The sequence below is a fragment of the Melopsittacus undulatus genome, chromosome 20, assembly GCF_012275295.1.
Source record: "Melopsittacus undulatus isolate bMelUnd1 chromosome 20, bMelUnd1.mat.Z, whole genome shotgun sequence".
Lineage (NCBI taxonomy): Eukaryota > Metazoa > Chordata > Aves > Psittaciformes > Psittaculidae > Melopsittacus > Melopsittacus undulatus.
In genome coordinates, this window is record NC_047546.1 from 690,752 (window position 1) to 704,795 (window position 14,044).

A 14,044-nucleotide genomic window follows, 5' to 3' on the forward strand; every position below is an offset into this window, starting at 1 on the left:
CACACACAGAGAGAGCAGCTTGGAGTTAAAACCACATCAAAACCCCATGAACAAACATCAGTTCCCAAAGACAAGACACCCTCAATGCTAAGGTCCCAGGGTACCATTAACCCTCTTGGAAGGAGCTTCCGTAGAGGAGAAAGTGCTTTAAAGGCAGCTCTGGCCCAACTCAACCATCCTGTCACACTTGACCTCAGCACCAGAGCACGGCCACAGGGGACAGAGCAACCATGATCCTGGCTGAGACTGGCTTGGGCTTCACACACAGCACAGTCCAGAGGAGAGGATGCCTCTGGGCCCCCTTCCTCTGGTTCTGCTCCCAGGGAAATCCATTGTGAAACCCCAAACCTCTCTTATTGCACCTTGATTTACCAGAGACAGGCCCTGGGGGGCTGCACAAGTTACCACCTCCATCCTCCCTCTCTGCCTATCCCTATAATAAAGTCTAATTCTGACCTTCCCCCACCTTTAGTGGGAGGAAGAAATACATATATATATAAATACCTTTATTTCATCACTAAAAGCACATGTAGTGTCTGGAATGCGGAGCATCCTTGGGCAGCCCAAGCACCCCCAGACACTCCAGGTTAAAGCTATAGAAGCTGCAGGAGCCACATCCTTCATGCAGGGAGGTTTGGTACCAGCTCTCACCAGTGTAAGCCAAAGGACTGAGGTGGGGCCCAGGACAGGGGAGCTTCAGTGCAAGCAGCAGCTTCCCCCCCATAGGGACACGATGCTCCAGGACTACTGATCCCAAAGCTTCTCTTTGGCATCCTTGACCCCCCCCCCCCAAGCCCTCCCACCAATACACCCCATTACTTCTTGAAGAACTTCTTGTTGAGGAGGAAGATGAGCAGGTTCACGTTGACTTTGGCCTTATCAAACATCTTCATGACTGCTACACCCTCGTATTGCAGCTGCAGCAGGTCCTGGGGCACAGGGGACTGTCACCACCACCAGCCCCACATGTCCCACCCACAGCACCCAGCTCCAGCATCCCCCAGGGACAAGGGGACCAGCACGGAGCTGGGTTTGCCCCATGGAGGTGCACGGTGATGTTGTCCCCATGGGCTCCAAGTCCTCCCCATGACCCAGCTGGATGTGGGGGCACCATCAAGCCCCTGCCCTGGGGCACTGTGATGTGCTCCCTACCTGGTAGTTCAACTGGAACCTCTCCATGTCGATCCCCATGAACTTGGCTTTCACCTGGAAGCGGCCCGATTCCTCACAGGGGATAATGTCAAATATCACGTTCTTGAACCTAAAGGGACAGAGGCACCGGCTACCAAAAGGGACTTCATGGCTTTAACACAGACAAGGAGCAGGTCACCCCCTCAGCACAACCCCCAGGGGCCAGACCTGCAGCCCAAACCCCTTTCCAAATCCCAGCTCATGCAGTCATGGAATGGTTTGTGTTGGAAAGGACCTTAAAGCTCATCCAGTTCCAACCCCTGCCATGGGCAGGGAAACCTTCCAGGTTATTTTCCTCCCCCTGCCCACTGCAATAGCTCATCCCATGGGATAGAGCAGAGGCCACGTACTGGCTGTGGGGCAGGTCCTCAATCTCCAGCAGCACTCCCTTCTCAAAGAGCCGGGCCGCAGTGTAGTGCAGTGATTGCAGCTTCTTGTTCTTCCCACTGGCCCTTGAAGAGAAGAGCCCATGGAGCCGACCTCCAGCCATGCACGACCCCTGGGACCCCCAACAACATCTCCAGGACCCACAGCATCCAGAGAGCAATAAGAAACAGAGGGGTTTGGTAAGGGAACGTACTTGGTGCTGGCTGCCAGGTTGTTGAGGCAGGTCTTGATGTACTGGTTGTAATAATCTATTTGCTCCTTGTAAAACAAGGTCTTGGCATTGAGGCCCTGAAGGGTTTGTCTCAGCTTCAGGAGCTCCCCTTTGCGCTGCTGCCGGTAGCGCCTCTGGTTCCGGATGTCCTGGGGGAAACGATGCCAATGGAATTCATTGGGAGCTTTATGGAAGCACCAAGTTGCTCAGAGGCTGCGGCTCCCCCATCCCTGGCACTGTTCAATGGGGCCCGGAGCAACCTGCTCCAGTGGAAGGTGTCCGTGCCCATGGCACGGGGCTGGAGCCGGATGAGGGTCTTTCAGGTCCCCTCCAACCCAACCCATTGCAGTGATCCTATGCCCAGAGCAGGAGCTCAGGTGGGTTCAGAGGTGCCCACCTTGGCCAGCTCATTGATGAGCTCCTGGTACTGATGGGCCGGGTCCAGCAGCCCCAGGCTCTCCAGGCGCCGCAGGTTGCGGATGATCTTGCGCTTCTTCTCCTCCATGGACAAGTGGCTGTTGGCAGCCAGGGACCGGTTGTGCTGCAGCTTGGCTGGGGTCTGTGCATCCCGCAGTGCTCTCCTGTGCAGGAGGTGGGCATGGGAGGCTTCCTGGGGATGAGGAGAGGGAGAGCATGGAGCGTGGCTGGAATGGGATGCGAGGAGATGGAGCAATCACCCCCCCCACACACACAGGAGTCTCTCCTGGCCCATCTGTCACTGCAGAACAGAGCCCAAGCGGTGATGGAGCATGGAGCCTTGGACACCTTTGTGCCTTCATTGCTCTTGCCCCAAGCACTGTGTTAGCAAATCCCACCTCATGCTCCGAGGCCCGTGTCCACAGGATCTCCGGGAGGGAATCTCCTGGCTGGGACTGGATCACATCCACCAGCATCTGCTTGGTGCTGGAGAGCAGAGGGAGAGGTGAGGCACCCAGCTCCAGACCATCATTCTGCTCCACCTTTCGTTGCATCCCAATGGTTTCCTTCCCTCCTCAAGCATCCCAACCCCGTGGAGCTTGGAGAGCCCATCCTCACCTCAGCAGCAAGCTCCTGGTGTCGCTCTCTTCGCTGCTGGCCACCGGCACCAGCTTCCCAGTGAGGGTGAGGGACATCTCCACCTTGCTGAGCTGGGAGAGCATCTGCTCAGCACTGGCATCCATTGGGCTGGGAACGTTGTCCCCTGCGAGGACACAGAGAGCCCGAGTTGGCCTCTGAGGAGTGGTTTTCCCCATGCCCAAAGCAACCCAATGAGAGCTTCGTGCAGGAAGAAGCTTGGAGGAGGCTCCATCCTCCGAGGCTCTACCCACCGAGCAGGGCCTGGAGGGTGGGGAGCTCCCCGAGGTCCTCCAGCAGCGCGTGCAGGGGGTCCCCATGCTGTGGTGCGATGGAGTCCTGGTGCTCGAGCAGGAGCTGGTGGGGAGGGAGGAAGATCAGTGGCAAAGGGGCAGGAAGAGGGAGAAAGGGCAGTGGGGATCAATTACACCCAAGGGGGAAGCCCAGAGCCAGGAGGCTCAGGGAAGGCCAAGGCCAAGTAGCAGCAAAGCTGCAGAATGGGGTTTATTTGCTTGCTTAAAAAGGGGAAAGGGCCAGGAGGAGCTGTGCTGGTGATGGGATAGAGGAGATGTGGCAGAAAGCCCAGGAGGTGGGAGCAGAGGACACAGAGCCTGCATGAAGCAGAGCACTGTGTGCTCTCCTGGTGTCCCGACATAAGGAGGACATGGAGCTGTTGGAGCAGAGTTTGATGCCCTCACCTTGTGCGTGTTGATGAGCTCCCCCACGGTGATGTAGATGACAGGCTTGGCCATTGCCACCATCTCCGAGTACTCGTCTATGTTAAACCTCTCCTCTGGCTCAGGGACGCTGCAGGCAGCAGAGATGAACCTTCTGCAGAGAGGGGGACAAGAGGAAACGGCCTCAAGCTGCACTGGGGCAGGTTTAGATGGAGCTGAGACCAATTCCTGCCCCAAAGGATGCTCAGGCATTGGAACAGGCTGCCCAGGGCAGGGCTGGAGGAAGTGTTCACCCATTCCCATGGGTTCATGGTGGCTTTGGCAGTGCTGGGACTTGACGACCTTAAAGGTCTTTCCCACCGTGGTTGATGCTCTGGTCCTATGATTCCAAGGAGGCTCAGCCCCAGCACCCCATCCCCATGGTGATGCCCACCTGAACCTGTGGTGGGTCTCCTCCAGGTACCGGTTGACGCCGCAGAGATGTGCATTGTCCCCCTCGAAGGGCTTGCATGCAGCTGCATGCTGCAGCACCTTGGCGATGGAGCCCAGGCTGCGGCGCTGCTCGGGGTGCAGGCTCACCCCGGCACTCAGGTCCACGATGTCAAAGCCATCGGGGGCCACCACGGCCGGGTTCATGTAGCGGTAATAGAGCAGGTTCCCCACCACCTAAGGCACAAGACAAGGCTTGTGATGGGGAGCAGGCTCATGGCAAGGAGGTGGTATCAGCAGGGAAGGGGGCTCCATCCTTGCATGGATGCTCCTGGAGGGGAAGCAGGGCAGGCAAGTGACCACCATTGGCATTCCCTTCAGGGACAACAGAGGCTTGAAGGGGCTTTTAAGTCAAGAGGACTTGATCTTTGAAAGGGAACCTGGACCTTTACATGCACATTCAATGGGATGCCCCTGTGCCGTGCAGACCCCCCCCAGTACTGGGGTACCTTGTCAATGTCCTCTGCTGAGGCCCTGGGGAACTTCTCAGCCAAGGATGTCCTCAGGATTTTGGCCATGTAGCGCATCCCATAGCTGAGGAGAGGGCAGGGAGAGGGCTGTCAGTGTGTGGGGCAGCACCAGCTCAGCCACCCTGCCCCATCCCTGCTGCACATCACCCCCCGTTGGGGTGATGGAGGAGCCCATAGCAGGGGCTGGTGGCTGCAGCATCCCTCAGCCAGGAGCATGGAGCCAGTAACTACAGGGCCAGGAACCCCCCCCATCCCCCAACCTCCCTTTCCAAGGCCTTCCAGCCAGCAGCACTGCAGCAATGTGCCCAAAGACCCTCGAGATACATACGGGATCTTGTCTACAGAAGAGGTGATGGCAGAGACAAACTTGTCTGTCATCATGAGGAGGTTGTGGATAGAGATATCCAACCGCCTTTGGACCTCAGGGTAGCTGAGAGCCTGTTCGGGGCTGACCTCATACGGGAACTTGCTGTGAACAGAAGACAAGGTCCCCATCACCATCCCAACACCCATCCTCCCCACATGGGCTGGGCTAAGGACCAACCCCCCTTGCCCTGACCTTCTCTGGCCACTCTGTGACTCGCTCTGGTTGACCCAAGCCTTGTAGATGTCCACAGGGTCGGTGCGGATGCTGAGGCTCTTGTCCTGCAGGACCTGCTGCACTGGGCCCCCCAGGATGTGCCGTAGGGCATTCTGCCCACGGGCATTGCGGTAGAAGCTGACCACCATCCGGATCACCGTGGCGTTCCCCAGCAGGATATCATGGACATGGTCCACCTTGGAGCTGGGGAGAAGCAGAATGGATGGGGTGAAGGGGATGGGTTTGGTGGAGCACAACCACTGGGGGGGGGTGTTCTCCGATGCAGGAGGCAGCAGCCAAAGGGCATCGCTGCATCCAAACTGCTGCCCCTCATTCAGCCTTTTCCCGGTCCTGAACCCGGGACAGGACCTGGAGGGGATCCCTATGGGATGCAGCCACCTGATCTCCTCCTGCAGTGCTGCCTTGAAGAGCTGGAGCAGCAGGAAAGCCTCCCGTGGGGTGGATGCGTAGTTGTAGAGCGTGAAGATCACCGACTCCATGAACTTGGTGGACTTGTTCTGGGGCATCTGGAAGATGAGCCTGGCCAGGTACATGGGCTGCGTCTGCAGGGATGAGGAACACCAACATCACCCCAAAGGCCACGGGCTGCCAGGCTCCCTGGGTCGGATGGGCACCACAGAGCCCCACCTGCAGCAGGTAGAAGAGGTGCTGATAGGCCTCCAGCTTCTGCCTCTTCTCCTTGCTCAGCGACTTGAGCCCCTTCTGCTTGTCCATGGACATCAGCTCTGAGAGCTGCTCCTTGTTCTTCTTGGTCAGCTTCTTGCAGTGGCAAACGACCTCCTGGAGCCACACAAGGGGGAGAGGTGGTGGTGAGGGCCAAGCTCTCCAGCAGAGCCTCAATGCACCCCATCCCTTTCACCCCCCTCAGCTGCAATGCTAAGGAGGGGAGCACCAGCTCTGCAGCATCAGGTGCCCACGGTCCTCTCCTCCCTGTGCTCCCCCAAACCTGCAGCGTGATCCTGTTCTTGACCAGCAGCCCAATCTTGATGTCCATGAGGTCCAGGTCGCTCTCCAGCTGCCGGTTGGCCCGGATCCTCTTCACCACCTCCTCCTGCAGCCGCAGCACCTCCGACTCTTCCCAAAAGTCCTGCTGACTCTGCTCCAGCAAGTGCACGAAGCGCCGGAGGATGCTCAGCGGTGGGCTCCTGGCGTGCACTGACACAAGGCACAGCACCGCCAATGGGTGAGACTCAGCAGCCACCTCCATGGTGGACCCTCAGACCCCCCCAAAGCAGCATCTTCTGACACAGGACAAGGTGATGCCATGAAGCCTTTGGGAGCAAAGGTGCAGCAGGAACAGCCCCAGCACTGCTCTACCCAATGCCAAGGGCTCACCAAGGCTCTGTTTGCCATAGGGACACCGGTGGCCAACTTGCCCCCACCTCCCCACCACACAGGGCCAACAAGGGGGGAGGCAAAGCCCCCTTCCCAGTTAATTCCCAGAGCAGAGACGAGCAGGAACATACCCAACATCCTGTAATCCCCACGGGCCTTGTGTGCTCGCACAAAAGCCTGGATCTTAATCACAGCTTCAACCTACCAGGACAAACAAGGGGGTGAGGGATGTTCCATCACCTATGCTATGGGGAGCACCCATCTTCCTGCTCCCACCACTGGGAATCTGCTTCCCCAAACCAACACAGTCCTTCCCCTCTAATGAACACCTTGAACTCCTTTTGGTTAGTGATGGAATTGGTTCCATTTTTGCTCTCCTCACACATGCAAACCCACTTGGGCACCTTTCCCTTCCCATCTGTCCCTGGGTAAGGATGCACCACTTCCACTGAGCATCATCCCCCTCCATCCAGACACATCCCCAGGAGCTGTTTGACTCCATCCCATCACTCACATTGTGCCTGAAGTAGCGCAGCCTCTCCTGGTACCTCCTCCGAGCCTGCCACATCCTCACAACCGCCTGGATCTGGGGAAGACATTCCAGCACTCGGAGCCAGCCCAGAGGTCTCATGGAAGGCACCCAAGGCAGGGGTTGGAACCAGAGGATTTGAGGTCACTTCCAACCCAAACCCTTCTGGGATTCCTCCAAACCTTTACTGCAGCATCCTCATGGGCCCGCAGGTAGCGCAGCCGCTCCAGGTAAGCTCTGCGCTGCTTGTACCCTCTCCAGCAGGCCTGGGTATAGACAAGACAAGCAGCTATGGAGATGGGTGTAAGGTCACCATGACACCATCCTCTGCAGCACCTGGCTGAGCCCTGGCTTTGGAAGCTATGGAACAGCATCCACCAGAGCAGCTTCCAGTGTCTGCAGGGGGCTACAAGGATGCTGGAGGGGGACCTCCATCAGGGACTGCAGCAATAGGAGAAGGGGTGATGGGTTCAGACTGAAACAGGGGAGGTTTAGGTTGGATCTAAGGCAGGAGCTCTTCTTTGTGAAGTGGGTGGGGAACTGGAATGGGATGAATGAAGAAGCTGTGGCTGCCACATCCCTGGCAGTGTTCAAGGCCAGGTTGGACACAGGGGCTGGGAGCATCCTGCTCCAGTGGAAGGCTTGGAGCTGGAGGAGCTTTAAGGTCCTTTCCCATCCAAACCATTCTATAGCCCTCCAGAGGATGCTGCAAGCAGGCACCCATGGCCCGCACCCCCTTGCGCAGAGATGGGACAGATCCTGGCTCCATCACCTGGATCCTGACGGCAGCCGGATGCTGCTCCCGCAGGATGCTCCGTCGTGCTGCCAGCTCCCGGCGCACCAGGAAGCCACGGAGCCGAGCCTGCAGCCTCACCACGAAGGCCACGTTGGCTGCCCACAGCTGCTCCCGGTCGTGCTCTGCCGTCACTCGGGTGACAACCGCCTGCAGGGACACAACCCAGGAGCTCAGCCCCACCAGTGCCACCAGCACCCACTGAGCCCCATCCATCCCATACCTGGATCTCCTCCCGGCTCAGGTGCGTGGTGTTGATGCCACCATTGGGCGGGCGCTGCCAACTCCCCTCGAAGCTCTGCAGGCTCAGGTAGAACTCAGCACCATCCTGCAGCCGGTGCCGGATCCAGCACGGCTTCATGCTCCCTGCATGCCGAGATGGATGGGTGCTGATGGAGGCGCTGCTCCCCACCATGGATGGGTGCTGATGGAGGCGCTGCTCCCCACCATGGATGGGTGCTGATGGAGGTGCTGCTCCCCACCATGGATGGGTACTAATGGAGGCACTGCTCCCCACCATGGATGGGTGCTGAGGGAGGCACTGCTCCCCACCATGGATGGGTGCTGAGGGAGGCACTGCTCCCCACCATGGATGGGTGCTGAGGGAGGCACTGCTCCCCATCATGGATGGGTGCTGAGGGAGGCACTGCTCCCCACCATGGATGGGTGCTGATGGAGGTGCTGCTCCCCACCATGGATGTGTGCACCCCAGGGTGATGGGATGGGGCTGGTGCAATCAGCTGTTACCTGCTTGCCTCTTGGTGGCCATCAGAGCCGTGAGCTGCTCCTGGTACCCAGTGGCGCAGGCATTCACCACCCCACACAGGGCCACAGCAGGGTTGAGCAGCACCCGTAGGGTCTGGGTCACCTTCCCCTCCTTGATGGCCTGGTTGATGGCAGCGATGCCCAAAGCCACTGCAGGGACAGAGGGGTCCATGTGAGACTCTCCTTGCCTCCCCCCATGGATGCAGGGGAACAACACCAGGGAGAGCACTCAACTCTTCCTGGCTGCCACCGTGTCCTCATTGGCCTTGCAGACTCCTTCCTGGATCTCTTCCCACCAGAGCACTGCTCCATCATCCCCTGTGGCCTGTGAGACAGTGAGGGGATCACAGATGGGAACCCTGTGCCAGCGCCTCAGCACCGTCCCAGGGAAGAGCTTCTGCCCCAAATCCCATCTCCATCTCCCCTTGGGCAGGTTAAAGCCATTCCCCTTGGCCTGTCCCTACATCCCTCATCCAGAGCCCTTCTCCCAGTTTCCTGCAGCCCCTTTAGGCACTGGAGCTGCTCTAAGGTCTCCCCTTAAGGAGCCTCCTCTTCTCCAGGCTGCCCCAGCCCAGCTCTCTCATCAGCAGCAAGATGGGCTCTAGTGAGCCCCGGTCTGCACATCACCTCCCATCCAGCACCTTCTGCCCTCCCTGTACTATGGGGAGGGTTGGGGCACCCACATAGCCAAGGGGATCCCCCCCAACCTGGGCTTTCATCCTGCGTGCATGGGCCAGGACGTGGTGGTAGCGCTGGGCAATGGGGAGGCTGACGTGGGGCAGGGCAGCCTCCTGCAGCAGCAGTGCTGACAGTGTCTTCTCGGGGTCCTCCTGCAACAGCGCCTCATTGATGAGCCTCACAGCCATGATTCCTGCATGGAAGGGATGGGATGGATCATCACCCCCCCCAAGGCTGTCTCTGCTGTCTCATTAGGGCTGGGCTCCCCATGCAAATCCCCTGCTCGACCCAAGTGTGCAGCACTCACGGTCGTTTTCATCCTGCACTGAGGAATTGGTGGCGTTCACACTGTCCTGGATGTCGTTCCAGCTCAAGAACTCCCCTCCTGCTGCCCGGCCTTGCCCTTTGAGCTGCACTAAGTCCTCAAAGTACCTGCAGGAGACACGCAGGGCACCGTCTCAGTGCATTCCAAGCAGGAATGGTACCCGGCACAGCCAGCGCCTTGCTTTCCAAAGGGGAGAAGGCAACATCTGGGGCAGGGTGGGTGATGAAACGAGCCCACACAACCTGCCCATTGCCTCCCAAGGGTCTGCCCCACAGCACCCACCCCAGACACAGGCCTCACCGCTGCGCGTTGGCAGCCTCAACCCCAGCCAGCCCCAGGGCAGAGCTGGCCAGGCTGCTCCAGAGCGCATCGGGGTCCCCAGCATCCAAGGCTCTGTTAACCAATGCCACAGCCGAGAGCATCTCCACAGCCACAAACAGCTCCTCCTGCACCAGCTCACCCTGCATGGGGCAAGGCAGAGACACTGAGAGCCCCATAACCCAGCCTAGCAGAGGTACTGATGCCCCCCAAGGAACTGATGGGACCCAGAGCACATCCATAGGGAGCTCACCCGTGGGTGCTGGCTCTGCAGCAGGGCCAGTTGGTGCTGGTACAGGGGGGCAGCAGGTGGGTACACCTCGGGCAGCTGGGCTGCAGCATCCATCAGTGCTCCCAAGGTTTTGGCTGGGTTTCCATGACGGATGGCGGCGTTGATCCGGCTGATGGCCCCTAGCACTGCAGGAAGCCACCGGCTCCAAAGGGAGGCACCAGGCAGCAGGATCCCACCTCCAGCACCAGAACCTGCCCCAAAAGCACCACCTCCACCCCAGCTACTCACTGGCTCGCTCCTCCTCGCCCTTCCTGTTCGCCATGAGGATCCCAGCTTCCAGCTCCTCCTGCTCCAGCAGGTCCACATAGCCCAGCTCCTGCAACAACAGCTTCTGTGTCCCACAGACCCTGCTTGTGCTGATGGAGCTGCCATGCTCAGACCCTGTGCAGGGTGATGCTGATCCCCACTGCACCCAAACACCCCCCCTAAGGCTCCTCCAGCCCCTACCAGCGCCTTCTGCTCCCGATCCATGCTGAGCTGCTCCATGTAGTGCTGGAGGTTGTCACGCTGGAGGCAGCGCAGGGCCAGGACCGGGTCCTGGAGCGCACGGTGCAGCGCCAGCACATCCTGCTGCTCCAGGGCATCATCCACCTCCTCCAGGGCCCCGTGCACTAGGACAGGACATTGACACCCGGAGATGAGCAAGTGAATCACCCTCATCACCCTTCTCCAGCCCCTCTCCATCACCTCTATGTCTCTCTTGTAGTGAGGGGCCCAGAGCTGACCACATGATTGTTAACAATGAGTATTAATAACATTAATCTCCCACCAAAAGACCCAACCCAGGCCGCCCAACACATCTGAAGCCCGAGCTGATGGCTCCTGCTGTGCTCCCCCCTCCCAAGGCAGGCTCTCCCTGCAGCCCAGGGTACCACAGGTAAGGAAGGCACAAGCTTTGCTCTCACCATTCACTTTGTTGATGTTCCCTTGGATCTCAGCCTGGGTCAGGTAATGGTCATAGATGTCCTCTCCCTCGGGGATCACCTGCAGGAGCTGCAGGATGCTCACCCTGAGCATGCACCCCAATGGCACAGCCAGGGTCCATGCTGCCAGCCTGGCCTCGAACACTGCCAGTGATGGGGCAGCACAAGACATGCATAGGGCCAGCTTCTACCACCCCCTGCATGCCCTCAGGGACCCCCCCGGTGCCCTCCTCACCCTGTTCCTGGCATTGCTGCCCTTCTCCAGCTTGGCTCGGTGCAGCATCTCCTGGTAGGCAGCTGCCAGCTCCGGGCGCAGGCCAAGCAGCATCGCACTGGGGTTGAGAAGGGCCCCCATGGTCTGGGCCACCACCCCCTGCTCCACAGCTTGGTTGATGGCCAGCACGGCAGCATGCACTGTGGGGGCAATGGGAAGGTGAGGCAGGGACCATCCCCTATGGCACTGAGTGCATGGGATGAGCTGCACCGTGCGTGATGCTGGGAACTAGCCCCGGTCCCAAAGAGCAATCGGTGCTCTCCAGTGCCCACAAAGCCTCCATGTCTCAACAGTTGAAACCCTTGGGTTCTGTGCCAGCCCATGCATGGGTCTGAGGGAGAACAAGGAGGAGCCTCCACCCTCTCAGGGCACCCCTGTGTTTGATATTTGGGGGTACCCATCACCTGCTGCTTCATCCACAGAGAGCTCGTTGGCCAAAATGCCCCCAATCTTGCTGAAGGCAGGGAGCTGCAGCCCGTACTTCTCCAGCTCCCGCTTCATGTGGTTGATCTCCTCCTCTGGACCAGGCATGGAGACATAGAAGGAGAGAACAACTTGGCTTGGGAAGGAGCTCAAAGCTCATCCAAACCAGAGGGGTGCAGAAGATGCCCACATTGCGGTAGCATCACTGAGGCAGCTCTGGGCTGAAGCCCAAGGTCTTCATTCCCCACATCCCTCCCAGTGCAGGACCCCAGAGCATCCCTGCAGCGATGCCATACCTGTGAAGTCCACCTTCCCATACAAGTCCTGGATCTGAGGAGCCAGCCCCAGCTTGAAGAGGTACAAGCTGAAAGGCAAAGCAGATGTACACCATGAGCAGTCCCCTCCCTGTGCTTCTGCAGCACCCAAAGGCTCTTTCCCTAATTTGGGGGATGCCACCAAAGGGCTTTTGAACAGCAGCACAACCACTCTGGGGCCAGGGGCACCCACCTGAGTGCATGGATGCAATAGACCACCCGGGGCATGTTCTTCTTGTCATAGATGTCAGTGGTCTCTGGGTAGAACATCTGCCAATGAGACAAGAGGAGGAGATGGCACCGAGATGGTCCATGGGGAGGATGGTGGCCAAGGGTGGGGGGATAGAGATGAACCCCCCCCCCCCCCAAGGGACACCTCCAATGGGTGCCGTTACCGAGGGGAGCCCCACATGGCTCATCGCATCCCTCCAGTAGTTGATGTTATCCGTGTGGCGGAAGTGGAGCCCGGCTGCCTGGAGGACAGGAAACACAGGATGAGGCTGAGCCCCCCTCCTCTCAACCTTGAGGTCCCCTCTCCCCCAGACCTATGAGGTTAAAGCCCAAGCAAAGCCTGTGACCCCCCCCCCCCCCCCAGGAATGAGCCCTGCAGGGACTGGGGTGCATCCTAAGGGATGTACCCCCCAGGCTCACCTTGTACCGCGTCTGCTCGGGATCGTAGATCTTCTTCAGAGGGACCACGGTGGGGGCAAAGCAATGGCCCAGCTTGGCCAGGACCACCCCATTGCGCAGGGTCTCTTCGAGCTCCATTGGAGAGGGCAGATCCTCATGCAGGCAGGCCTCCAGCCAACTGCAGGGCAGAGATGGGCACGTCCTGGACCCCCCCTCCAGACCCATTCCAGGCAGGAAAAGCAGCTCCCAAAGGAGACACCCTCACCCCATCCCCATCAACCCCACCCCATCCCCATCAACCCCGTCCCCTCCATGACAGGGAGAGGTCACCACCCAGCTCTTTGCTGCAGGATGGGATGCTCCGGTTAGGCTGCTCCCCCTTTGGAGAGCCAGGAGGCACCAGGAGCAGGCAGGATCCCAAACCACCCTCCCTCCATTCCTTATCCCCCAATCCCCAGTCCCAGCCTTTCCCCCCTCGAAGCAGAGGGGTCCCCACATCCAGCCCCACCGCTTGGCCTCCTCCAGGCGACACAGGTACTGGTAGGCGATGTTCTGCCTCCTCCTCTCATCCATCTCCTCGGCCGTGAGGCGCTCGCCTGCGGGGGGGGCAGATGCCGTTATCCCGGGGGGAGGTTTCCTTAACCCCCATCCCAGCCAAACGAAAATACCCACAAGGAATTCCACCAAGACCTGCCCCACACCCCCCGACCTGCCCCACACCCCCCTGCACCCCCCGACCTGCCCCACACCCCCCTGCACCCCCCGACCGGCCCCACATCCCCACCGGGACCCCCCTGCACCCCCCGACCTGCCCCACACCCCCCTGCACCCCCCGACCGGCCCCACATCCCCACCGGACCCCCCTGCACCCCCACAACCGGTCACTCACATCGCACTGACTGCGCTCCCTCCATGACTATGGGGACGGAGACTCCACCCGCGATTTGAATCTCCCGCCGGTCACGTGACACCGCGCGGGGGCCGCCGGGAGTTGTAGTTGGGGGGGGGGGGGGGTGAGCGAGGACCGGTTGTAGTGCGGTACCGGGACCGGTTGTAGTGTGGTACTGGGGAGCAACGACTATGGACACCAGGGGGTGGTTGTGCAGTCACCCTGCTCCCAGCATCACCCTGCTCACAGCATCACCCTACTCCCAGCATCACCCTGCTCACAACATCACCCTACTCACAGCATCACCCTGCTCCCAGCATCACCCTGCTCACAGCATCACCCTGCTCACAGCATCACCCTACTCACAGCATCACCCTACTCACAGCATCACCCTGCTCCCAGCATCACCCTACTCACAGCATCACCCTGCTCACAGCATCACCCTACTCACAGCATCACCCTGCTCACAGCATCACC

The 14,044-nt window shown here is 59.6% G+C and overlaps 1 protein-coding gene across 1 annotated transcript; it reads right to left on the reverse strand.

Annotated features, from left to right (window-relative positions):
- Positions 1-814: 814 nt before the first annotated feature.
- Positions 815-13,621, reverse strand: IQGAP3 (IQ motif containing GTPase activating protein 3). The gene is made up of 38 exons (XM_034071234.1): positions 13,568-13,621; positions 13,187-13,274; positions 12,700-12,856; positions 12,444-12,521; positions 12,242-12,318; positions 12,031-12,098; positions 11,716-11,829; positions 11,273-11,451; positions 11,020-11,107; positions 10,562-10,725; positions 10,343-10,430; positions 10,076-10,239; positions 9,805-9,965; positions 9,487-9,611; positions 9,209-9,372; positions 8,736-8,826; positions 8,484-8,651; positions 7,960-8,102; positions 7,716-7,886; positions 7,126-7,209; positions 6,929-7,000; positions 6,546-6,615; positions 6,026-6,234; positions 5,707-5,859; positions 5,458-5,621; positions 5,038-5,262; positions 4,807-4,947; positions 4,458-4,542; positions 3,953-4,185; positions 3,541-3,673; positions 3,097-3,199; positions 2,825-2,969; positions 2,605-2,692; positions 2,187-2,399; positions 1,772-1,938; positions 1,542-1,643; positions 1,153-1,261; positions 815-929 (listed from the first exon to the last, which is right to left on the reverse strand). The coding sequence occupies exons 1-38, from the start codon at positions 13,590-13,592 to the stop codon at positions 816-818; spliced, it is 4,923 nt and encodes a 1,640-aa protein (XP_033927125.1). The 5' UTR covers positions 13,593-13,621; the 3' UTR covers position 815.
- Positions 13,622-14,044: the final 423 nt, after the last annotated feature.

Excerpts from the sequence above, each read along its gene's own strand:
- IQGAP3 (XM_034071234.1), bottom strand. The coding sequence starts at position 13,592 with ATGGAGGGAGCGCAGTCAGTGCGAT. Across the intron at positions 7,210-7,715 it reads CGGCTGCCGTCAGGATCCAG|GCCTGCTGGAGAGGGTACAA; the intron begins GTGATGGAGCCA and ends GTCTATACCCAG. Across the intron at positions 5,263-5,457 it reads GCACTGCAGGAGGAGATCAG|CTCCAAGGTGGACCATGTCC; the intron begins GTGGCTGCATCC and ends GCTTCTCCCCAG.